This window comes from Hibiscus syriacus, unplaced genomic scaffold, assembly GCF_006381635.1.
Source record: "Hibiscus syriacus cultivar Baekdansim isolate YM2019G1 unplaced genomic scaffold, ASM638163v2 tig00000329_pilon, whole genome shotgun sequence".
In the NCBI taxonomy this organism is placed as follows: domain Eukaryota; kingdom Viridiplantae; phylum Streptophyta; class Magnoliopsida; order Malvales; family Malvaceae; genus Hibiscus; species Hibiscus syriacus.
The window spans coordinates 2,916,881-2,943,942 of NW_024061782.1; the positions used below are offsets into that span (position 1 = coordinate 2,916,881).

The window sequence follows — 27,062 nt, forward strand, 5'->3', positions numbered from 1 at the left end:
CAAGTTCAACTCAAACTTGAAATATAATATTGAAACTTGAACTCAAAAAAAAAAATTATAAGCTCGATTGAAGCCTAAAATTCGAGCTTGATTGAAGTGAAAGAATAATTCACTCAATGCTCACCAAAAGGCTCCATGATTTTGAATGCCAAATTACCTCTATTATTTATAGAAGTTAGTTTTGATGCGCTTCTATGTTTCTTAGCAATGTGAGATTGTTTTGTTCTCATATTTTTACTCTTTAGACTTTTAAGATGCTCTTCTATGTTTCTTAGCCATGTGAGATTATTTAAAAAAAAATTAAACCAAACAATATCATTTTATTATGATTTTTTTAACCTCAAATTTATTTTTTAATTATAGTTATATAATTATATTTATTATTTAATATATTTTACCTTAAATATTATGTTGTAGTTAATTTGAATCATTTTGTTTTACTTGATTTTATGGTTTTTAACTTATATATGTTATGACTTGCTTTGAATATGACTTGTGATATAAAAAATTATTTTTTTATTAAATATATTTGGTATTTTTATTTAATTTTTTAAATAATTATGACGTCGTCCGGTTCTTCTGACCGATCGAACCGATTCGACCGGTTAAACCAATGAACCGATAGCATGACCGGTTCGTTAACCGGTCCGATTCTGAAAACATGATTCTTAGACTTTCCAGACAGACAGATACATGAAAAATATACACTGTAACAATGGCTTTAACACAAGTTCCAACCTCGTAATTGAACCTGCATCACTCAAATTAGAAAAGAACATTCAAACGGAGGAATGCTCCTCCCATCAATCAATTATTCCCTAGTTTCACGTCTTTAACATCCATGTATATCCCGCCATTTGAGGTAAACCAGTCCTGCACGATAATGAGTGTATGCCCCGGCGAGAACCAAGATGTGAAAAAGCTGGTGGCTGTGCCCCAGCAATGTCGATCTTTCCAGGCATCCACCGCTAAGGTATCCTTGCCGCATAGATCAAAGCTCCAATACCATAAAATATCCCCATCAGAACCTCATACCCAGTTGTGTGAAGTGCCTCGGGCTGATTCCAGAACAAGATACTTGCGAAGAATGGGTGCTATTCCTGACATACCCATTCCAAAGAAGAGGGATGTACGGATGATGCGAAACTCGGGATTCTGAAACACTGGCAATAAGGAAAATAAGATTGTCGCGACTCCCAAGATGGTTATGAATCCCAGATAGAGGTTACAGAAGAAGGGATTGAGGGATTGTCTCTGAAAAGACGGATTAATATACAGTTAATATACGATGTTACCGGATATATTAAAATATATTTAATAAATTCGGTTTAGCGCTACCGGAAATATCGAGTAATAATAATGTAATAGGTGAAAATCATGAAGAAATATTAAAAAATTTGGCAACCGGCAAACTTAGTTTGTCGGTTTGTGTCGATACTTTATAAAAATATATTAATCCATAACAATATAACAAGTAAAAAAATGACAAAACCGGTATATAAATAACAAAACAGGTAAAGCGCTACCGGATATATTGAAAGTGTCAATACTTTATAAAAATATATTGATCCATAACAATATACAGGTAAAAAAATGACAAAACCGGTCTATAAATGACAAAACAAGTAAAGCGCTACCGAATATATTGAAAGTGTCGATACTTTATAAAAATATATCGATCCATAACAATATAATAGGTAAAAAAATGACAAAACCGGTCTATAAATGACAAAACAGGTAAAGCGCTACCAGATATATTGAAAGTGTCGATACTTTATAAAAATGTATCGATCCATAACAATATAACATGTAAAAAAATAACAAAACCGGTCTATAAATGACAAAACAGGTAAAACGCTACCAGATATATTGAAAGTGTCGATACTTTATAAAAATGCATCGATCCATAACAATATAACAGGTAAAAATTGACAAAACCGGTCTATAAATGACAAAACAGATAAAGCGCTACTGGATATGTTGATAGTGTCGATACTTTATTATAAGTATAGACACTTTTGGAATTTAAAAGAGAATAAGTTATAACGCTAATAAAGTGTTGATACTTTATAAAAATGTATCGATCCATAACAATATAACATGTAAAAATATGACAAAACCGGTCTCGAAATGACAAAACCGGTAAAGAACTACCGGATATGTTGAAAGTGTCGATACTTTATTATAAGTATCGACACTTTTGGAATTTAAAAGAAAAGAAGTTATAGCGCCAATAAAGTGTCGATACTTTATAAAAATGTATCGATCCATAACAATATAACATGTAAAAATATGACAAAATCGATCTCGAAATGACAAAACCGGTAGTAAAAAAGTGTGCTCGTGTGGTTATTTTTATTTCAGAATTTTCATTTTTTAATACAAAAAGTTAGATATTTTAAGCAAAACCCAGTAAGAAAAGAACAAAAACTTTGCAGTAACAAAAGAATAACATTGAGAAATCTATCATGTTATCAGTTTCTCAAAGAACAAAAACCCAGAAACAGACATCTCTCAACGCAAACTTATGATTTACTCTTATTATCTCGATAGGATAAAATTAGGTCAGTTTTAGTTTTATTTTTTTTGTTAGGATTTTGTGTCATTGAAACTGTTGATTGAATAACTCAAACTGCTGCACGCATAAGTGTCGATCCAAAAAACATCGAAATCGATAATTATTATGTAACAGGTAAATTTACAATGTAACCGATAAAAATATACTGGTTAATTAACAAATAGGTTTACATTATGTATCGACACTCTTTAAATATGTGTCGATACTTTTTTCCCAAAATGAAAGCAAAACGAGGTGCACGAATAAAGTGTCGATACATTTAAAATTGTATCAATCCCAAAAACATCAAAACCGATAATTATAATGTAATAGGTAAATTTGTAATGTTACCGGTTTAAATATACATCTTTAATTAGAAAATAGGTCAATATAAGCGCTACCTAGTATATTATTGTACTTGATAATATTTTCAGTTAAATGATATAACATAATCGGTCTAAATTTTAACCGGTCACTTATTTAACATGTCACGCCGTTTTTTAGTCGCCGCACTGCAAAAATTCCCCACATGAAGGAGTAATACACGGGTGGACAGAAGGAAGTAGATATGAGAGACGCAATTTCAGGGTAGTCTAACCTGAGCATGATATATGATAGACGCTCAGAGTGGCAAGAGGGAAGGTGGCATGTGCTGCTAGCTAGCAAGCAGAACATCGCACCACCTAAGAAAGCAAAAAAAGAGGCCATCGGGTAATCGGTCTCATCATCAGGGCTGCTATTATGTTCGCCACATCCTCCTTCAGACCTTGCTGCAATTAGAAACAAATATAAAATGTATTAGCTGCATGAAGCTCCCAGATGATGACACATTAAGTGTTCACGCATTCACATTTCTCTTAAAACTACATACACTATGGATCCATAAATAAAAACTGCCAGCTGCAGAAAATGTGACAAGATTCAAGAACCGCTTGAAGATACTCATTTTTTTTTCATTTGAATATTATTTATATTTTATTATTATTATTATAATTATTATTATATTATTATTATTATTAAATAATTTTATTTATTATTAAAGACCCAACCCAAATACAGAGGCCCAAATTTGGTGGCCCAACATTAACCCTAAATGATTAGGGTTTGTATCATCTCTGCCCTAGCCGCCAACAACAACAGCCATTGGATATGGCCTTGATCCAACGGTCCCCATATGCTCCAGATGCAAACCCTAGGGTATGATACCCTAGGGCCACGTCCCAGCCGCCACTTTTGCTGTCTCCACCGCCACCGTTCCACCCCGCTCAGCCGCTGCCACGAAGCCTCCAGAAGAATTGAAGAGAACCGTCCACGTTGAGGGCTAAAGGTGAGTCACCACTATAGTTTGATGACTCACCAAACTACAACCCTTTTACCCGGTCCGAGACAAGCACTGGTGATGGCTATAAAGCCATCAACCGAACCTGCAAAGAGAGGACAGAGAGGAAGAATCCAAGAGACAACACCAGCAACCAAAATCCGAGAGAACAACAACCAAAACCACCAAAATAAAATAGATAGAAACCTTACAGAGCCGAAGCCTCCAAATCTCGTCGGAGAAGCAAAATATCGAAGGTATTTTTTTAGATCTAGGCAAATACGGGACGCTTTAAGAAAAACAAGGGTCAAAGTTGAGCGTAGATCACTCGGATCTATCGTTCGAGAGGTTTTTGTATTTTCCGGCCACCAGAAGCGGTGGCCGGCGGTGAGGTTGGCGACGGCGCAAGGCTGCCGGCCGGTGACCGGCTTCCCTCCGGTGAGGGAAGCTAGAGAGAGGCGAGAGAGAGTTTTATAACTCTCTCAGTTAGAGAGAGAAAGTGAAAGAGAGAAATGAGAGAAATGGCCTTAAGGCCGTATGGGTTGGGGCTTAAATACCCCTCCCCGAACGACGCCGTTTTGGGGAGGGGTTTGTTTATAATTTATTAAAAGTTAAACCCCGTCCGCAGTCCAGTAGTTTTGTAATTTTATATTATAGTCACTGGAATCAAATTTACAATCATTTTAATTTGGCCTCTTAATTTTATTTAATTCATAATTTAGTCATTAGCATAATATATATTTTAGGTAAATAATCGATTTAACCCTTGTAATTTTATTAATTAATATTTTAATCCTGACAACATTTATTTTAATTTGATATACAAATTTTATATAATTTTATTTTAGTCACTAAATTAATAAATAGGTAAAATAGCATGTTTAGTCACTTTAGTTTTAAATAATTAATTACGAATTAGGATGTTTAATTTTAATATATTTTAATTTAGTCATTAACTTTAAATTATTAGTTTATTATTTTTAATTTCATTTATTTTAGTTATTGTTTTAATTTTATATGTTTATTATCAATATATTTAAAATATTATTATTATAAATATATATATAAGAAATAATATATATTTTATTTTTATTAAAATCCTTTATATAAATTATTTTTATATAAAAAAATAAAAATAAAATATAATCCTATTTTAATAATATTAAAGAAAAGCACTGTCTTAAAGCACCTAGAAGTCCGTTTTCTGATATTTTTATCATATAAAATATATACTAATTTTTAAGAAACATTTTATTAATATTTCTTTTTTTAATATCGAAGAAAAGAGCTGTCTTAAAGCACCTAGAAGCCCTTTTATGATATTTCTAAATAAATAAATATCTTATTTATATAAAAATTAATAGATTTTCTTAAAATTATACTAATAAATTTGAAATAACAGAATTATAGATTAAATATATTTTTGAATCATTAAAATTCTAATAAAAGAGAGACAATTTATAATTAATGAGTACCAAATTTTGGGCGTTATAGGGGTGCTAATCTTTCCCTAAACGTAATCGACCACGAATCCTGTTTTATTAAAATTTTTTGTTATAAGCAGATCAATTTATCTTTTAAATTTTCTTAAAAACTATTTTAAAAAATTGTTTTTTTTTGTATTTGACCTACCTAACCCAAAAAGATCTATGGCGATTCCCAAAATATTTTTTAATCAAAATCATTTATTTATTTCATTTTATTTTTCCCGCCAAGTAAAATTTCATACCCGGACGAAAACCGGTTACGACAGCTTGGCGACTCTGCTGGGGACACTTGGTCAAGCTTTAAAATCAATTATAAATTGTCTCTATTAATTAGAAATTAAAAATTCATATATTTAATTTATAATTCTTTCTTTTCAAAATTTTTATATACTTATTATTTTCATAATATTTATATGTATATTATTTTATTAATGTTTCATTTTATTTTCAAGTATTTTATTTCATTATTTATTTTTCTGTTAGAGGGTTGAACATTTCTCCTCACACACAACACATGCATTGCATAACATAAGCTTGTCCCTTTTAAGTGCGAGTGAAAGCGACTTCTTCGTGAGAATTTATTCTCTGTGTCAGACCTAGCAAGTAGCTTTCGGGGTTCATATGCTCTATGTCTTCGTGAGAATTTATTCTTCGTGTCAGGCATAGAGAAGTGTATCCCCTCGAATTGAACTCGATCCACTTTAGTCTGTGATGGACTAGGATTGAGGTTTGGCAGCCTAAGGGGGGCAACAACAAGGACAATTTGGGTACCTTTACTCTTAGAACTGAAACTTTGCATATAATAAACCCTAGAAACTCTTCCGATCTAAAGCCATGCTGAAATTTTGTCCAAAATAGGTGTACACAAAGGAGAAATGAATTCTAACTTTTTCCTTTTAATTTATTTATTTATTTTCTTGTTGAATAAATTGCATGTGAAGTTAAATTGTTTAAAGTATGTAGAAAGCATGTTTAAATATAGATATTTAGGTAGACATTATTATTAAATTATTTTTTCTTTATTATGTGAACTAATTCATTTCTTTTCGTGTGTTCTTTTATTTTTGATGTTTGCATAGCATCATACAGGATAAAAGGTATTGATCTTCAAGTTAATCATCTCATTGGAAAACCTTCATCTATGGATAAAAAGTGTTCAAATCAAATAGTTCCAAACTCAGAAGTAAGACAGTGGGCTGAGGACTTACAGAGACAAGGGGGAGACAGACTGCAGGATGATTATGTACCCGAGTTAGCAAGTTATGCTCCGGTTTCACTAAAAAAAATGATATGCAAGATTTGTGAGGCATTTGGGAGAGTTGGGATTCAAATAAAAACTGCAGTTCTACCAGTCTTACGGGGACATCCCATATTTGCTCTATGTCGAAGTTGATGATGACTTACTTTGAGCCCTAATTCAATTCTGGAATCCAGGGTATAATTGCTTCACTTTCAATAAGGAGGATTTGGTTCCTACTATTGAAGAGTACACAACTTTGCTACATATAGAAGGGGCTTTGAAGAATCGAATTTATTCAAGGTCAGTTAAAACTCAACCTTTCCGAGCCAAATTAGCAAAGATTGCAGGAGTACGAGAAGAATGGGTGGTATCCCGCACGAAACAAAAGGGCGAAGGCGAAGGCATTGCTTGGACCAACATCAAAGAAATTATTCAGAGTCATCCGGATGATAAAGTACGATTTGATATTTTTGCTTTGGGTATATATGGTATGGTCATATTCCCAAAAGAATTGGGATACATCGAGGCTGCAATAGTAGATTTGTTCGAGCAGCTACCAAAAAGGATCAATTCTTCTTCTGCAATTCTAGCAGAGACTTTTCGATCGTTAAGCGCGTGTAGAAGGCTAGGAGGTAGATGATTTTCAGGATGTGCACCATTGTTATATGTATGGATCCGTAGCCATTTTTGGAGGACAAAAAAGGTTTCATACCGTCGCTTTAGTACGGACTACTCACTATTGAAAGAGTTTCTGGAGAAAGAATGGCCTAAAGAAGTTACGAAAGATATGTGGATCAATGCCCTTCGGAATATACAAAGCGACGATATTGTTTGGCGCGCCCCGTGGTAAATTCAAAGAGAATTCTTTTACAAATGTGGTAATTACAACTGGGTGATGCTGCTCAGTTTGTGGGGAGGAATTGGATATGCACCACTTCTGGTTATAAGACAGTACGAGGGTCGTCAATTTGTTCCTGTTACTGCTGGATTATATTCGTCTGAGTTCGCATTTCATAGAAAAAATTACAAAAGAAACATCATGGATGTTGTTACGGCTTGGAAAACAACTTTCTGTATTCGAGCCAAAACAACAAAAGTAATGTTAACTCCTAATTATGAGGAATGGATGTCTGTCAGGAAAAATGAAAATATTCCTCTACCAGATCAAAATGAGGATATCTCCATGGAAGATCAGATTAAGGTGGTTCCATCAGAGATTAAAATTCTGAGAGCTGAGTTTGAAGCAGAAAGAGAAGGTTGGTCGAAAGAATTAGAGCAAATGAGACGAGATAAAGCTATGTTGGGTGTTGATGTTGACTTTCATTCAGCACAATGTGCAATGCTGAGAGAAAACAAAGAAAAGGTTGATGGTGAGTTCAGAACGTTAAAGAAAAATTACCATGAGCTATACAAATCCCGGAAAGTATCAGGACCGAGCAGATCAACAGTACAGATGACCAAAGAATTGAACATCGAGAAAAGCCGAGTTGAAGATTTGAAAGGAAAGAATAGCCGTCTACTTAAAAGCCTTGAGAAAGGAAAGCAGAAAATAGAGGATTTTGAGGTTGACAGAAGGGAACGGATTATAAAGCACAAAGCTGAAAGCCGCGAGATCATGAATGAAATGCAGAGAGAAAGGGATCGAGCCAAAGAATTAGAAGAGATGAATAACAACATGCTTGAGAAATTTGAAGGTGAGAAAAATTCCATGTTCAAGGGATTTGAATCTGAAATGAACAATCTGATTGCCGAACTTGAAGTCAAGGGCCAAAGGATTGAAGAGTTCGATGTTGAAAAAGAAAAATGGGAATTGAAGAAGAAGAGTTTTAACACCAGACTTGAGGTAGAGCAAGAAGTGGCTAGCAATTGGATGCAAAGATACAGAAACAAGAATGTTCAAATCCAGAAGCTTAGTCAATGGACGCAAGAAGCATGAACAAAACTCGAAGAAGATCTAGATCAGTCTAGAAACAAAAACTCAGAGTTTAATGTTTACATTTTACAACTTGAAGAGTCATTATTTCAAGAAAAGGTTCGTCTAGTACCTAGTGATCTTAAAGAAAGTTATGAGGAGAATGCTTCACTGCGAAGACGCATTAGAGATCTTGAAAAAACTCTGCACAATTATCAAGTCAAAATCACTGAGTTAGAGCAGACTCTCGAGGGAACTAATGAACAATGGCAAAAATCGACTGATTTCTATGTAGAAAGAAGTGAAGAAAGAAGCAATATGATATTCGAGGCTATGGTACAAATGAGCGAAGTTGCCAGATATGTTGGGGAGCTAGATGTTGAAGCAAAAATAATTGAGCATCACGTTGATCCAGTTTCCAAGTATGGAAAGAAGATGACCTGGTTGATGAAAGAAATTATAGAGCTTAATAGGAAAGCTACACCGTATCTGTAGTTATGAACTATTATAAAGAAACTTTTGTATGTCGATGGAAGTTGTTCTATGACAGTTAACTTTTTGGGATCAATACCTTTTGCATACATGCATTTTGTATATATTCATTATTCATTGCATTATTTTCTTTATTTATAATTTTTACGTTTACAGTAAGATAAACATTCATTAATTTAAATTTGAAAAAATAATATCAAAAGAATTTTCAATCGCAGTTATTCTGGCCAAACGAGAAATACAACATCACTACGGTACTAGACAAGCTACTAAGAAAATCATGAAGGATAAAATACACGTATTGAGGAACAACATAACAAATAACAAACAGAGATAAGAATGAAGCTAGAGAAAATTGAAGCCAATATTGCAAACTCACAAGACAGCATGATGCATAAAATAGAAGACATGCTCAAAAAGTAGGCTACTATTGGAAAAATTCATGAAAATCCTGTATCTTTCGACCAAGAACCTATGTATCCTCTAGGTTTCCCACCGGAACCAATTTATCACTCTGGTACTACACCTATACAAATCCATGCCCGCACATTAGCACTTCAAGAGACCAAACCACATGAAAATCAACAAGTGGATCCTGCATCTTCAAGAAAAAATCCACTTATATCAGATGTGAAAATAGGGAATTTTAATATTGAGCATCTAATTCTAGATTTGAATGAGCTGAACGAGAAAGAAAAAGTAAATGAAGAATTGACCAGATAGATCAGGAGCTTAGAGGAACGAATGAAATCTGTAGAAATAACTGAATCATTCTATGGGTTTGACGCTAGCGAGTTAAGTTTGGTTCCAGACCTAATCCTCCCCATCAAGTTCAAAGTTCCTGAATTTGAGAGATATGACGGTACCACATGCCCTTCATCCCACATTACTATGTTTTGTCACAGAATAGTAGGACATGTGAAAGACGAGAAATTGTTAATTCACTACTTTCAAGATAGCTTGACAGGACCAACCTTAAAATGGTATACTCAACTGACCAAAGCCAACATTAGATCCTGGAAAGATCTGGCAAAGGCATTCCTAGAGCAATACCGCCACGTGACAGATATGGTCCTTGATAGATGGACTCTCCAAAATTTGGAGAAAAAGAATAATGAAACATTCAGACAGTATGCTCAGAGATGGCGTAACACAGCAGCCCAAGTTCAGCCACCTCTATCAGAAAAAGAGGCCACAATAATGTTTGTCCATACTTTAAAGGCTCCTTATTTAAGTCATCTAATGGGGAATGCAACCAGAAATTTTGCAGATCTGGTCATTTCTGGAGAACTCATTGAAAATGTCTTGAAAAGTGGCAAAATTGAATCAAATGAGGGGTCTAGTTCCAAAATACCTATGTACCGAAAAAGAGAGAATGAAGTCAACAATGCGAACTCTTATAACAAAGATACCTCGAAAAGTGTTACAATAACCCAACCAAGGGTTAAGAAAGAAGAAACAAACACTAATCGAGTAGAATCCAGAGGATCTTGAAGGGAAAGTGAAACGTTGTCTTTTACACCTTTACCAGTACCCTATGCTGAGATCTATGAGTCATTTTTAAAAGCAGATGTCATACGACCTTATCCGTTGGTTCTTATACAACCACCATTCCCTCCATGGTATGATGTAAAAACGCACTATGTTTACCATGAAGGAATTACGGGTCATTCTATTGAAAACTGTTTGGCATTTAAAAGGGTGGTCCAAAATTTGATCAACACTGGAAAGTTGGAATTCAATTCACCAGCTACATCAAATCATCCGCTGCCAAATCATGGAGATAAGAACGTGAACACAATTCAGGAAGAGAACAGAAAGAAAGCAAAAACTGACGTTTCTGAGATTAAATCTCCTTTTGGTTGGATATTTCAACAACTCTCCTTATCCGGTATGATTCCACAAGAATTCAGGCCAAAGCATAATGAAGGCAAGAATTATTGTGAATATCATCAAGAGAAGGGACACGAAATTCAATTATGCCTTGAATTTAGGGATTTGGTGCAAAAATTGATGAATAACAAAGAGATAGAATTCTTTGAAGAAGAACCAGGAAAAAGAGAAGATGTCGTTTGCTCATCAGAAGATTCTAAACCTAAGCAGAAAACAAGTGATCCCATGATTATTAATGTGAAATCATCTACAGTGAATCCTGTACCAACAAAGCCGAAAGTGGTTATCATGACTCATTTACCATTTCCATATAAGGATACCCGCAGGGTACCTTGGAATTATACTACCAATGTTTCAATGGTAGGAGGATCTGTTTCTCTGGAAAAAGCAGAAGAGAAAATACCGAGTGTGGATTCGACATCTGAAGCAGTGAGTGAAGTCGGATTCTTTACAAGAAGTGGGAGATGTTACTCTCCCGAAACATCAAATGCATAAAAACATGTAAAAGCAAAGGGAAAGGCTACAATGATACCTCAAAAGGTATTTGATAATGAATCCCTGCCCACAGTTAATGAGCCCGTAACAGAGAAACAAGCTTAAGAATTTTTGAAATTTCTGAAACATAGCGAATATAGTGTGGTTGAACAGCTACATAAACAGCAAGCGCGGATTTCAATTCTTGATTTGTTGATGAATTCAAAAGCACACAGAAATGCCTTGATGAAAGTTCTTAATCAAACCTTTATCCCTGAAGATATATCACTCAACAAGCTTGACAGGATTGTGGGACATATAGCTGCTGCCAATTACATAACGTTCACGGATGATGAAATACCTGAAGGCGGAATGGGATCAGTAAAAGCTCTGAACATTACCACACATTGTCATGGTCATGTTTTACCAGGAGTATTGATTGACAATGGATATGCTCTTAATTTAATGCCTCTAGTTACACTTCAAAGAATGCCAGTAGATAAATCGCACATGAAGAATTATTAGAATGTAGTGCGAGCTTTCGATGGCACTCAGAAAGAGGTGCTTGGAAAAATGGAAATACCACTTCTTATTGGACCAATCGTGTACAATATTGACTTTGTAGTGATGGATATCCACCCAACATATAATTGTTTATTGGGGAGGCCGTGGATTCATTCTGCAGGAGCTGTTCCTTCTTCATTACATTAGAAACTGAAATTCGTTGTTGATGGACAACTAATATGCGTAGGAGCCGAGGAAGAAATCATTGCGTTTGTAACAAGTGATGTTCCGTATATTGAAACCCATGATGATGCTCTCGAATGATCTTTCCGAGCTTTGGAATTTGTCAATGCAACCTTTATTGCTGAGGGAAGAAAAATTCCACATCCCAGATTGTCTGATTGCACCAATATGACTGTACGACAGACTTTAGGCATTGGAGCTAAAACTGGGAAAGGTTTGGGAAAGAATCTTCAAGGGAGTTCAGTTCTTGTAAGTATGAAGATGAAGAAAGATCGTTTTGGGATTGTATTTAAGCCCAATCTTTAGCAAAAGAACAAAGAGATGAAAAGAAGATGCGAAGATAGAAAGACAAGGTTGAAAGGAGAAGAAATCCATTGGGAACACATGTTTTTCCCTCACTTGAGGACCACTTTCAGATCAGGAGGAACGGTTAATATAGAACAACAGCTTGTTGATGCCTTTAAAGAAGAAAAGTTGACAAAAGATCAAAACATAGTTGAAGAAGCTATGGGAGGATTATTTATCAATATGATCATAAATTACAACAAGACTGGCAAATACTTGGCTGGGATTCGCCCTTGTCTTCCTAGAGAAATACTCAACAATTGGACGGCTGAAGATCTCCCTGTAGTTTTTAGTATTAACACAAAGTAATACTCAGAACTAATCTTTTATGCTTTAGCCTAAGAATATGAAAACTTTTTTGTTATCTTGTAAGGGAAATTATGTTAAGTTTGCTTAAGATCAAATATAAGAAGTTTTTCTTAAAATTCTCAAATGGCAATCATTCTTTACATTCTTTACCTTTTTACATTCATTATTTTTCATTTATTTCATAAATTTACTATATATTTTCAGAAATATGTCCGACTTAAATTTGTAGGTGTCACAATGTTAATAGCATGCTTATTTCTGAATTTAATCATGAGATAAATTTAGAGCGGCCCACATGTTTGAAGAAAGTCAATAAGTGTGAGGATGAAATAGAATGTGACGTTCCTACCGAATTGCTGAAACTAGTAGAAAAAGAAGACAAGAAAATTTTACTTCACAAAGAAGAGATTGAGACTGTAAATCTGGGAACCGATGAAGAAATGAAAGAAGTGAAAATTTGTACTACTTTGTCAGCCCAGATAAAAAAAGAATTAATAGATCTCCTCCAAGAGTTCAGAGATATCTTTGCCTGGTCTTATCAAGATATGCCTGGTTGGAGTACGGATATAGTGGTCCATAAACTTCCAATCAGTTCAGCGTATAAACCTGTTCAACAAAAGCTCATACGAATGAGGCCAGAAATGTTGTTACAAATCAAAGAGGAAGTAATGAAGCAAATTAATGCAGGTTTCCTGCAGGCAGCCAACCCAGAATGGGTAGCCAACATTGTTCCAGTACCAAAGAAGAATGGGAAAGTTCGAATGTGTGTGGATTACAGAGATCTCAACAAAGCTAGTCCGAAAGATAACTTTCCATTACCTCACATAGACACATTGGTGGACAATACTGCAGGACATGCATGGTTTTCATTCATGGACGGCTTTTCAGGATATAATCAGATAAAAATGAATCCTGAGGACATGGAAAAAACAACATTTGTAACCATGTGGGGCACATTCTGCTACAAAGTAATGTCATTTGGATTGAAAAATACAGGGGCAATGTATCAAAGAGCCATGGTAACTCTGTTTCATGACATGATGCACAAAGAGATTAAAGTATATGTGGATGACATGATTGCCAAGTCCCGAACCGAAGAAGAATATATTCAAAATTTAAGAAAGCTTTTGGGATTTGTAGTCAGTAAAAAGGGAATCGAGATTGATCTAGATAAGATAAAAGCAATTCAAGATCTTCCACCACCCATTACTAAGAAAGAAGTCCGAGGCTTTTTGGGAAGATTAAATTATATATCTCGGTTCATTTCTCAATTAACTGACAAATGTGATCCAGTGTTCAAATTACTCCGAAAGAATAATCCTGAAGTCTGGAATGATGAATGTCAAGAAACTTTGGATATTATTAAGAAATATTTATCCAATGCCCCCATTTTAGTGTCACCAATGCCTGACAGACCGTTAATTCTCTACTTAACAGTCTTTGAAAATTCGATGGGATGTGTACTGGGACAACACGATGAATCTGCAAGAAAAGAGAAAGCCATTTATTATCTGAGTAATAAATTTATTGATTGTGAAATTCGATACCCACCAATACAAAAATTATGTTGTGCCTTGGTGTGGGTTACTCGAAGACTTAGACAATACATGTTATATCATACCACTTGGCTGATATCTAGACTTGATCCTTTAAAGTTCTTAATGGGATCCCCAGCTTTGACAGGCAAAATGGCTAGATGGCAGATGTTATTATCCGAGTTTGATACTGTATATGTCAACCAAAAAGCGATAAAAGGAAGTGTCATAGCTGATTTCCTGGCCAGTCGTGTATCAGATGATTATCAGTCTCTGAGTTTTAATTTTCCAGATGAAGATTTGTTGTGCATATCCATGAATGAAGAAGTCATAACAAATGATGAATCATGGAAGCTTTATTTTGATGGAGCATCCAACGCCTTGGGAAGAGGAATTGGGGCAGTATTGATTTCTTCAAAAAATATTTATTATCCTATCACAAGCAGAATGGAGTTCTTTTGCACTAATAACATGGCGGAATATGAAGCTTGTGTCATGGGATTGAAGGTAGCCATAGAAAGGAAAATTAAATTTCTCACTATATACGGAGATTCATCATTAGTGGTGTATCAATTACGAGGAGAATAGGAAACAAAAGATCCCAAATTAATGGAATACCATGATTTTATCCTCGAATTAGTGAAAGGATTTGAGAGAGTCACCTTCAATTATCTCCCTAGAGAGGAAAATCAAATGGCAGATGCTTTAGCTACCTTAGCTGCTATGTTTCAGGAAAGTAAGAAAGTTGATATGATGCCGATCAAAATGCAAGTATATGAAATTCCTGCACATTGTTACAGTGTGGAAGAAGAGGTAGATGGCAAATCATGGTATTATGATATCCTGCAATATATCAAGTATCAAAGCTATCCACAAAATGCATCTGAAATTGATAAAAGAACATTGAGAAGAATGGTTGCGGGATACTTTCTTGATGGCGAGACTTTATACAGAAGAAGCAATGATCAAATGCTATTGAGATGTTTAAATACTAGCGAAGCCGGAAGCATCATTGAGGAAGTACATAGTGGGATATGTGGAACAGATGCAAATGGTCTTTCCATGGCTAGAAAAATAATGAGATATGGATATTATTGGGCTACCATGCACACGGATTGCATTGATTATGCAAGGAGATGTCATAAATGCCAGATATATGCAGATAAGATTCATGTACCCCCATCGCCTTTACATGTAATGACAACACCCTGGCCATTTTCTATATGTGGAATAGACGTCATTGGGGCAATCACACCAAAAGCATCGAATGTACATTGTTTTATCTTAGTAGCAATTGATTATTTTACCAAGTGGGTTGAAGCTGCTTCATATGCCAATATTAAGAGGTCTACAGTTTGCAAATTCATAAAGAAAGAAATAATTTGCCGGTATGGGCTACCATTAAGGATCATTACAGATAATGCTCTGAACCTGAACAATAAAATGATGACTGAACTTTGTGAACAGTTTAAGATCAAGCATGCAAACTCAGTGACATATCGTCCAAAGATGAATGGAGCAGTTGAAGCTGCAAATAAGAACATCAAGAGAATCATTACAAAGACTAGTGAAACTTACAAAGATTGGCACGAGAAGTTACCTTTTGCTTTATATGCATATCGAACTACTGTGCGAACATCTACTAGGGCAACACCTTTTTCTTTAGTCTATGGGATGGAAGCAGTCTTACCGATTGAAGTTGAGATTCCATCACTTCGAATCTTGAGAGAGGTAAAATTGGATGAGTCTGAATGGATCCAAGCTCAATTTGATCAATTGAACCTTATTGAGGAGAAGAGATTGAAAGCTATTTGCCATGGACAGATGTATCAAAAACGGATGATGAAGTTTCATGACAAGAAAGTACATCCAAAAGAATTCCAAGAGGGTGATCTAGTGCTGAAAAAGATCTTGCCTATACATAAAGATTTTCGTGGGAAATGGATGCCTAATTGGGAAGGGACATATGTTGTAAAAAAGGCCTTTTCCGGAGGAGCGTTGATCTTGGCAGATATGGATGGAAAAGTTCTGAGAAACCCAATAAACTCAGATTCTGTCAAGAAATATTATGCTTGAAGAAAAAAAATGATGAAAAAAAGAAAAAATAATAAAAGAAAAATACCATGAAAAAAATGAGTGAAAGAGAAAAGAAGGGTCAAGATGAAAACTCGAAAAGGGCGTCTTGCAACCAAAGGAAGGATTTGAGTTGAAAACCTAAAAAGGCTGCTCAAATACAAGTTGATATTAGGCATCTGGCAATTAAACCCTCTTAAGATTTTGATAGTTTGGGAGGAACTTCACATCTACAAGCATTCTGACAATGTTTGAGATCTTCCAGACAAAAGCTTACTTCAGTGCTCTAAATTATATCAAGTTAATTAATTTAGAAATACTTGTGCTAATAATTTATTGAGTCATTTGAATTTTTATCATTCCTATGATTGTCATGACTTTAAATATATTTCTATATATTTATCATTTATTCCAAGTTTATCTTTTTGAAATTCAATTTATTTTTGAAATTCAATTTGTTTCATATAAACATCCTGTAAATAGATTAATATAATCTTAAAAACAAACAAAATATTTCTAGCTATTACTTCATGTTAATACTTTTAAGTGCATGGAATCTAAAGTAAGTCTTATAGACATTTGTAATCACTGTCGAAAAGAAAACAAGTTATGTCCATCAAAGAGTCATTTGGAAGCGAAACAAGAGGAAATATGTTCTCAATTGGCAGATTATGAATATAGCACATTTTCCGTGCATCAGTACAAAAATGCTTCGAATCTACAAATTCTGGCTCTACATCGTATAAGTACCGTGACATTTTGGTCCAAATAAAACTGAAACAAATACCACATTACCATAGTAGAAATAAGGAGGCCCAATAGCATCTTCTGGAAGTGTTCTTTGAGTTATCTGATCTGGTTCGGTAGGAATTCCAAAACCAATCATTGGATTAGGAAGATAAATTGCATGATCGTCTTCATTAAGAAGCTTCTTTTCATGCTACTTCTGCTTCTTCTTTTTCTAAGAAAATCATAGCCCAAGTTTCGCCTTTTCTTGTAATTGGGATCATTGCATAATGGCTTCCTATCTTTTACCGGAAGAAGTACTTCAGCAGCCTTAGACATTTGAGCAGCACATATAAAATTTGTCAACTCTGCAATTGATGAATCCAGACTACATCTCTATGACTATTGAAGACTTAGCATCTGAGTATCCCATTTTCTTCAAGTATAACAGTTTACTTTCCTCATCAGAATCAGAATTCAGGATTTCCTCGGTATCAGAAGAACTATCAATATCTATGAAATCACCCTGAAAGATTGCTTCATAGTCAGATGAGTAGTTATCAGAATCAACATATTGCATGAGTGCGGTCTTTTCAAGAGCCTATACTATTGAGTTTTATTCTCAAGTGGTTTTGTGACATCATGCAAAAATTCAGGCATATCTACATCTACACTCTTCAAAGATGATAGATTCTCCATTCGAAGAGGAAAGATTTATTGGATTTCTACACAATTGAAGAAAGACTAAGTTCACCTCTTTGAAATTAAATAAAGATGAAATTAACATTCATGCATCATATTTAGACATTTGCAAAATAGGTGCATTTTCATCCATTTTATTCATGTTAAATATTTGACAGGAAATTCCAAAGATTTTAGCAAAGATTCGAATCCATTATTCGATGGATCAACTTTTCCGGAATAATTCATAATGAGAAGAACTTATCTGAAGAAGGAAGAAGAAGTTCATAATGAGAAGAGCTTGTTCAACCTTTCGCATGACTCTATCACAGAATGAGATAGATCAACATCAACTTTTCCAGAGAAAGTTCATAATGAGAAGAACTCATCTAAGAAGGAAGAAGAAGTTCATTATGTGAAGAACTTGTTTAACCTTTTGCTCAAATTCATCACTTGATGGATCAGCATTTCCAGAGAGAGTTCATAATGAGAAGAACTCATCTGAAGAAGGAAGAAGAAATTCATAATGAGAAGAATTTGTTCAAACCTTTTGTTTGAATTCATCATTCGATAGATCAACTTTTCCAGAGAAGTTCATAATGAGAAGAACTTATCTGAAGAGGAAGAAGAAGTTCATAATGAGAAGAGCTTGTTCAACCTTTTGTATGACTCTATCACAGAAGGAGATAAATCAGCATCAACTTTTCCAAAGAAAGTTCATAATAAGAAGAACTCATCTGAAGAAGGAATAAGAAGTTCATAATGAGAAGAGCTTGTTCAACCTTTTGCATGACTCTATCATAGGAGATAGAACATCATCAACATTTTCAGAAGTGTTCATAATGAGAAGAACTCATCTGAAGAGGAAGAAGCAGAACGTATTCAACCTTTACATGATTATATCACAAAAGGAGATAAATTGTCATCCCCAGTGGAAAAGTTCATAATGAGAAGAACTAATCCCAAAGAAGAATTTGTTCAACATTTCCATCATAATCAAGTGAAGTCAAATGAAAAAAACTTATTATCTTTTCGTCTTTGCCCTATTCTTGTTAACACAAGAATAAGCAAAGAGGGGCAGCTGAAGATACTCGTTTTTTTTTCATTTGAATATTATTTATATTTTATTATTATTATTATTATTATTATTATTATTATTATATTATATTATTATTATTAAATAATTTTATTCATTATTACAGACCCAACCCAAATACAGAGGTCCAGATTCGATGGCCTAATATTAACCCTAAATGATTAGGGTTTGTATCATCTCTGCCCTAGCCACCAACAACAATAGCCGTTGGATCTGGCCTTGATCCAACGGTCCCCATATGCTCCAGATACAAACCCTAAGGTATGATACCATAGGGCCACGTCCCAGCTGCCGCTTTTGTTGTCTCCACCGCCACCGTTCCACGCCGCTCAGCCGCTGCCACGAAGCCTCCAGAAGAATTGAAGAGAACCGTCCACGTTGAGGGCTACGGTGAGTCACCACTATAGTTTGGTGACTCACCAAACTACAACCCTTTTACCCGGTCCGAGACAAGCGCCGGTGATGGCTATAAAGCCATCAACCGAACCTGCAAAGAGAGGACAGAGAGGAAGAATCCAAGAGACAACACCAGCAACCAAAATCCGAGAGAACAACAACCAAAAACCACCAAAATAAAATAGATAGAAACCTTACCGAGCCGGAGCCTCCAAATCTCGCCGGAGAAGCAAAATACCGAAGGTATTTTTTTTAGATCTAGGCAAATACGGGACGTTTTAAGAAAAACAAGAGTCAAAGTTGAGCGTAGATCACTCGGATCTATCGTTCGGGAGGTTTTTGTATTTTCCCGCCACCGGAAGCGGTGGCCGGCAGTAAAGTTGGCGGCGGCGCAACGCTGCCGGTCAGTGACCGGCTTCTCTCTGGTGAGGGAAGCTAGAGAGAGGCGAGAGAGAGTTTTATAACTCTCTCAGTTAGAGAGAGAAAGTGAAAGAGAGAAATGAGAGAAATGGCCTTAAGGCCGTATGGGTTGGGGCTTAAATACCCCTCACCGAACGACGCCGTTTTGGAGAGGGGTTTTGTAATTTATTAAAAGATAAACCCCGTCCGCAGTCCAGTAGTTTTGTAATTTTATATTATAGTCACTGGAATCAAATTTACAATCATTTTAATTTGGCCTCTTAATTTTATTTAATTCATAATTTAGTCATTAGTATAATATATATATTTTAGGTAAATAATCGATTTAGCCCTTGTAATTTTATTAATTAATATTTTAATCCTTACATCATTTATTTTAATTTGATATACAAATTTTATATAATTTTATTTTAGTCACTAAATTAATAAATAGGTAAAATAGCATATTTAGTCACTTTAGTTTTAAATAATTAATTACGAATTAGGATGTTTAATTTTAATATATTTTAATTTAGTCCTTAACTTTAAATTATTAGTTTATTATTTTTAATTTCATTTATTTTAGTTATTGTTTTAATTTTATATGTTTATTATCAATATATTTAAAATATTATTATTATAAATATATATATAAGAAATAATATATATTTTATTTTATTTTTTATTAAAATCCTTTATATAAATTATTTTTATATAAAAAAATAAAAATAAAATATAATCATATTTTAATAATATTAAAGAAAAACACTGTCTTAAAGCACCTAGAAGTCTGTTTTCTGATATTTTTTATGCTATAAAATATATACTAATTTTTAAGAAACATTTTATTAATATTTATTTTTTTAATATCGAAGAAAAGAGCTGTCTTAAAGCACCTAGAAGCCATTTTCTGATATTTCTAAATAAATAAATATCTTATTTATATAAAAATTAATAGATTTTCTTAAAATTATACTAATAAATTTGAAATAACAGAATTATAGATTAAATATATTTTTGAATCATTAAAATTCTAATAAAAGAGACAATTTATAATTAATGAGTACCAAATTTTGGGCGTTATAGGGGTGTTAATCCTTCCCTAAACGTAATCGACCACGAATCATGTTTTATTAAAATTTTTTGTTATAAGCATATCAGTTTATCTTTTAAATTATGTTTTCTTAAAAACTATTTTAAAAGATTTTTTTTTTGTATTTGGCCTACCTAACCCAAAAAGGTCAATGGCGACTCCCAAAATATTTTTTAATCAAAATTATTTATTTATTTCGTTTTATTTTTCCCGCCAAATAAAATTTCGTACCCGGACGAAAACCGGTTACGACACCGCTACGCTCGTGTTTTTCCGACTCGTGTGTACTCCCAGTAAGATCATATTAACATGCAAATAATTGAGAAACTTTTTAATTATCACCAATGTGGCAGTTAATTCAACAATGCAAGAACACTAACTAAATATTCCAGATATTGTCTTTAAAACATTGAAAGTTACGGCACAAAAAATCTACAACACAAATATGTACCATATAGGTTGCTTATATATTAAAGAAAGTTTCCTGAGATAAACAACTCTTTAAGATTTCCATAGTTTTTGCTTAGGAGAACCCTTTACCGAATCAAGATATCCATAAAGTAGAATCCAGAAATTCAATATCAACTTTATAACTTAGCACCTATGGCTACAATGAAATACCTGACTGTATATAAAGATTCTAGAGTAAAACATTTCAGTGGAAAATATACAAACAAAAAGACCTATTTGATGCCCACAGGTCCTTGGGTTGTTCACATATCTTGAACCTAAGATCCTGCTGCAAAACACTATAATACTACAACTTTATGAACGGGTGTCGGGGTTATAATTCCTTGAAGCAAAACTACACTGTCAACAATAGGTAAGAGGAAAAGATATATTTATGAACTTTCTGGAAGTACTAAAACAACTCAGAAGCATGATTCACATATGCCAGCTATGTCCATCCAGAGATAGGTTCAAGGAAGGGCTCCAGCCCGCAACAAGCGTATATAAAGAAAATATTGATTAAAGGTCGCCCGGACAACCCTACTGTTCCTTTCTTACCTGGAGGCTTAAAACCTTACTGGCAGTGGCAGTTTCTAGTTTTAGAATTGTTTGATATTGATTGACAAAGAATCCAATGTCGTTATTACATATTAGGCTAAGCCTTTCTCCATTTCTGTAATTCACCACCAGAATTCCAATTAACGGGATATCAGATAAATTCTGGCCAAATTCACCGAACAACTTATCAGCAAGATGGCACTACTTTTGTTGATTTGTTTCCGCAAGACCTTCTGACTTACTTCTCAACAGTAAAATCCTTGTTAGATCTGAAAACTAATTAGTAATTAATTTATCAACAGTTAGCCGGATCACTCAGCTTTGGATTTAAAGCTTATAACAAATTCAGATTCTTTGTCTCTAAGGACATAATGTCTGTCGTGTCCTAACAATTATAGGATACTCGTAAGATTTACAACTAACTAAAAAAATTTATGGATTCTTTAGTGAACTCCCAGTTAGCTTCAAACTGTAAAATTTATATTTATATAGGCCGTCTCCTTAAATTTCCTCTTCTTACCTTTGGAGCGTAGTCCAGCAGTGTAGCCAGCAGATGAAAAGCATCCATTTAAAAACCAGATGGAGATGATAAAGGTACTACATGAGAAACATTTTAAACATCGCAAAATTTAACATCTAAGAACACATCAGAATACTAAAAAGTAGTGTCAGTCAAGTTATTCAGAAAAAAAAAAAAAGAAACCAGCTCAACTGAAACCTCATGGATATAAGTTCTGAATTAGGAAAATTCATAAGATTTATGAAATAGATTATGAAGGGTATGGAGCGTTACCAGAACACAAACATCGGTGTGATTTCCAGCAAAGAAACGCTCAGGTAAACAATTATATACAAGTTCCCTGAGATGCCAATGTGAGAGGGATGGTAACTCCTCCCGAAGTTTGTGCAAAACGGGGATATTTGTTAAGGAAGGCAAGCATGTCATTAATTCTGAATGCAATTTGTGTAAATCAGTCTTTCTCAATACATCAGGAATATGCTGCAGAGAGTGAAGATCAACAACCTTTGGAACCTTCATTGCAGTATACTAAACTCATTAAATCATCAATACCTACTTATAAAAAAATTATCAATACCTAGTAGTTAATGGTACTATTTAATCAAAGTTAAAAATATTTTCTAACATTACATCTTTAATTAATGAAAAGAATAGGACAACAAACTAGTTTTTACATTTTACCAAAATTTTCATCATACATGTATTGATCCAAAATAATAAGCCACACATAATTCCTTGAGGTTTCCAGCATTATGTATGTAAGATTATATGAACCCAAATAATTAAAATATTTTAAATAAATATGTATTATCTCATATTTATTTTATAATAATAATAATAATAATAATAATAATAATAATAATAATAATAATAATAATAATAATAATAATAATAATAATAATAATAATAATAAGCCATAGATGTATATGCCTCCGAAAGAAAGGTAGTTGTAGTGAAAAATCGACATTTCCAAATTTAGGGTTAACTACTTCAAACACTACTTACCTTTAGGCTTGGATTCGTTTATGCCACTGAAGTTTTAATTTTGTCAATTTTAACACCGATGTTTATGTTCAACTGCAATCATGCCACTTCGCCGTTAATCCATTAACGGGACGATGACATGACATCTCCTTTCTGTGACGGTGATGACGTGGCTCCCTCACCAACACGACGTCGTTTTGGCACGACCGTTTTCATGCTCAAGAAGCCCAAAACTACATCGTTTTGTTGATGGAAAAAATACTTTTTATGGGATTCGAACCATAGACATTTAAAAACCAAAATTAAACACCCAACCATCAAACTAAATTAAGAACTTGCAATAATTTTAACAAAACTATTATAAATCTTAAATAATGTTTGAATTTTCAGTTTTTATGATCACATACCAGTAGTCTTCATCTCCTTCCTTTCTTCCTCAACAAAACCCTAAAATTATCTATCGGATGCTACAAGACATCAAGCTATTTTTTCACCCTGTTGTATTCAACCCAAACCTGCAAAAAGAACTTTCCTCCAGTAGGATGTTGCGAAAAGGAATGCGGAGCCTTTGCTCAAGCCCTGAAACACCATCGTTATGGAGGCCGGTGACACGATAATCATTAGCCTTGCTATGCAGGAATAATCGTCGTTCATTAATTGACGGTCGAGCAAACCATCAACGCCACTGCCACCATCTTCGCGAAATGGGATGTTGAAAGGTCTTCGTACGCTAGAAGGTCATGTAGTGCAGGAGGATGTCTGGTAGTTGAAAAGCTGCCTTGTAGGAGAGATGGCTGCAATATGCAGTGTAAAGGAAATAAACTTAGGGTGTGTTTAGTTGGGAGAATGTGAAATTTTCATGGGAATGGAATCTATATTCTTCCGTTTGATTGTCCGGAAATATCATTTCCGGTAATCTTACATTACCAATAGTGAATTTTTTGGGTATATTAATGGGAATGTTATTACCTCCCTTTCCTAAGGTATTGTTGGATTACCGACGTTTTGGACTAAAATGACCTTAAATTTTTTCTTTCTTTCAAAAATAGTCTTATTCTGTCATTGAATAATAAAAATTCTACGAAGGTTAAACTACAAATTTATTCTTAAACTATTTTAGATTTACAAAAAAGAGTCTATAATTAAAATTTTATATGAAGTTCAGGGGTTAAAATAAAATTTTACCCTTTCATTAAACTTTTTTATATTTTCAAATTTATAAAAAAAATTATATAAATTTTATAAATTTAAATTTTTTAAAGAAAATATATAAATATTTTCTAACTTTTAAAAAAATATATATATAATAAGGATAATTTGGTCAAATATACATTCAAATAATCTTTTATTCATTTAACCAAACACGGTAATCTTATATTCTTACTAAATCAACCAAATACAAAATACAACATTCTCAGTAATCCTATTATCTAGTAATCTTTTATTCTCACTGTTAATATTACATTCCGTGAACCAAACGCACCCTTAAGTCTCAAGAAATGGGGTGTGGGAGGCATCAAAGACAGAGAATGGGCGGTATGAAATATTTGCTCAGCTTTGAAGATGAATTGTTTATGTTCCTTGAAGATTTCGAATAGGCTTACTTGAATGAAGTATTCATAAGAATAGGACCATGGTCGGAATCGTTAAGCAGGCCAGAGCGAGCAACCTGGATTGAGGTCTCAGGAGTCCCTTTGCATTGTTTGAACCACACCACCTTGAAAAGAGTGGCAGAACCATGGAAAACATTTGAATCCTTGAGAGAGAATGCAGATCGCTTGGGAGACTTTGAGAAGTTTTCGCTATTATTATTAACAAATCATGAGTCAAAAATTGACGAGAAAGTAGAAATTGTGATTGGAAATATGGTCGATTCTGTTCACTGGAGATTTCAATGAGGTCGGTTTTCACGGGAGAAAGAATCTTCTTGCGACTTCGTATTTTCCTCGTCGGATTCCATTAGATGATCTTGCTTTTCAGAGATTACAAAGGAAGGAGATGAAGATTATTAGTGTGTTCAAACTATTTATTTAAGATTTATAAAAGTTTTGTTAAAGTTATTACAAATTCTTAAGTTAGTTTGATGATTAGGTGCTTAGCTTTAGTTTTTAATGGTTCGAATCTCATAAAAAAGATTTTTTCCATTAACAAAACGAAGTTGTTTTGAGCTTCTTGAGTATGAAAACGGTCATGTCAAAACGACATCGTTTTGGTGAGAGTCACGTTATCACCGTCACGGAATGAAGATGTCATATCATCGTCCCGTTAATAGATTAATGACAAAGTGACATAATTGCAGTACTTAAACATAAACGTCAGAGTTAAAAATGACAAAATTAAAACATCACTATCATAAACGAATTTGAATCTAAAAATGAGTGATATTTAAAGTAGTTAACTCTTTATTTAATATTTATTATTCTTCTGGACAAAATAATAAAAGTATTTTCTGTTTAATTTTTTCCCCTTCAGTTCCTTGTATTGTAGTGGTAATTTCTCGACAAAAAGAAAAAAAAAAATTCCGATGCTCCGCGCGTTTCTCCGATCAGGTACTCCAATTTTCCTCCTCAATTTCCTCCCCAGAAGTTCACTTATTATTCGAAATTCAGTATTTAATGCAATTTTTTTTAACTTTTGTCTCGAAATTTCTATATAAATTGATGTGGTTGTCGATAGGTAAAGCACAAGTACACGATTGCACCTCGTTCGACTATTTCTGAAGCAAGGAAATCTCCTCTGCTTCTTTTGGAAGGAAGGCAGAAAGATTCTGCAAAAGCAAAGAAGAAAGGCATCAGCATTCTTACTAAAACCCAAGTTGATGCAGAATTTTTGAAAACGAGGAGCTTGACTGCTGAAGAAGCTGCTGCAGCTGCAGCACAAGCAGTTGCGGAGGCAGAAGTTGCAATCGTAGAAGCTGAGAAGGCAGCAAGAGAGGCAGAACTGGCAGAAGCTGAAGCAGAAGCAGCAAAAGTTTTTGCTAAAGCAGCCGAGAAAGCATTGAAGTCCAGGATGCTAGATACCTGGTATTATGTTCATAGATTTGAAAACACAGGTTTTCTAAGTGGATGCTCAAGTTGGTTGTTTAAGAGGGATAGTCGATAAACCTTCATTGCAACAACTTCACATCCATTAAACAAATTTTATTTTTCTTATTTCTTTGGGCCTACTTCAACCTTTCTTCTATATGGTTTAAGAGTTTCAGAAACAAAGATGTAGGAAGGATAACTATTTGTTTTCTATAGTATCATTGGGCTTCTTTCATAAAAAAATCTCATTGAAAGCTGACAGTTACTTTCAATTCCTTTCATCAGTTTTCTCCTCTTCTTGGATTCTTTTCTTCTTCCCATTGATTTTGACAATAGTATATCCCATAAACAGTGACATGGTGCCGCAAGACATGTTGACATCCTTCGTTTTCATGTTTTTGGAAAATACTATATTTTTCATGTACATCCAAGAGAATAGTGAGAGTGATCAGACTTTACATCCATTTTTTTAATGTAAAACTTTAATGAATATCCGGTTTTCTCTTGTGAACTCAAATTTTAGAGCTCTATATGTTGATATCTTAATGTTTACCAGAATTTAACCCTAACGTGGTTCCTTTTGTTGTTTGTCTTCTTGATTTCAGTTACGAACTTGTGCAGATGGCATGAGTGGATATTCACCATTTGGTCTTTAGTTCATTGTTGGAACAATGCACCAGACTCAACATCATGCTGGCCTGGTATATGAACCACGATCTTGTCGATAACTGTAAATATATTAGGCTTGTAA

At 34.1% G+C, this 27,062-nt stretch overlaps 1 protein-coding gene and 1 pseudogene across 1 annotated transcript; one reads left to right on the forward strand and one right to left on the reverse strand.

Moving 5' to 3' along the window:
• Positions 1 to 814: 814 nt before the first annotated feature.
• On the reverse strand, positions 815 to 22,823 carry LOC120167250 (annotated as a pseudogene).
• Positions 3,957 to 26,964, forward strand: LOC120177801 (telomere repeat-binding factor 2-like). The gene is made up of 3 exons (XM_039183839.1): positions 3,957 to 4,313; positions 25,962 to 26,308; positions 26,917 to 26,964. Exons 1-3 carry the CDS (start codon positions 3,957 to 3,959, stop codon positions 26,939 to 26,941), a joined length of 729 nt encoding a protein of 242 aa, XP_039039770.1. The 3' UTR covers positions 26,942 to 26,964.
• Positions 26,965 to 27,062: the final 98 nt, after the last annotated feature.

What these genes read in the sequence shown, in the direction of transcription:
- LOC120177801 (XM_039183839.1), top strand. Translation starts at nt 3,957, where the DNA reads ATGGCTATAAAGCCATCAACCGAACCTGCAAAGAGAGGACAGAGAGGA. An exon ending in CGGTGACCGGCTTCCCTCCG is followed by an intron (nt 4,314 to 25,961) that starts GTGAGGGAAGCT and finishes GGTTGTCGATAG; the next exon opens with GTAAAGCACAAGTACACGAT. An exon ending in TCCAGGATGCTAGATACCTG is followed by an intron (nt 26,309 to 26,916) that starts GTATTATGTTCA and finishes TCTTGATTTCAG; the next exon opens with TTACGAACTTGTGCAGATGG.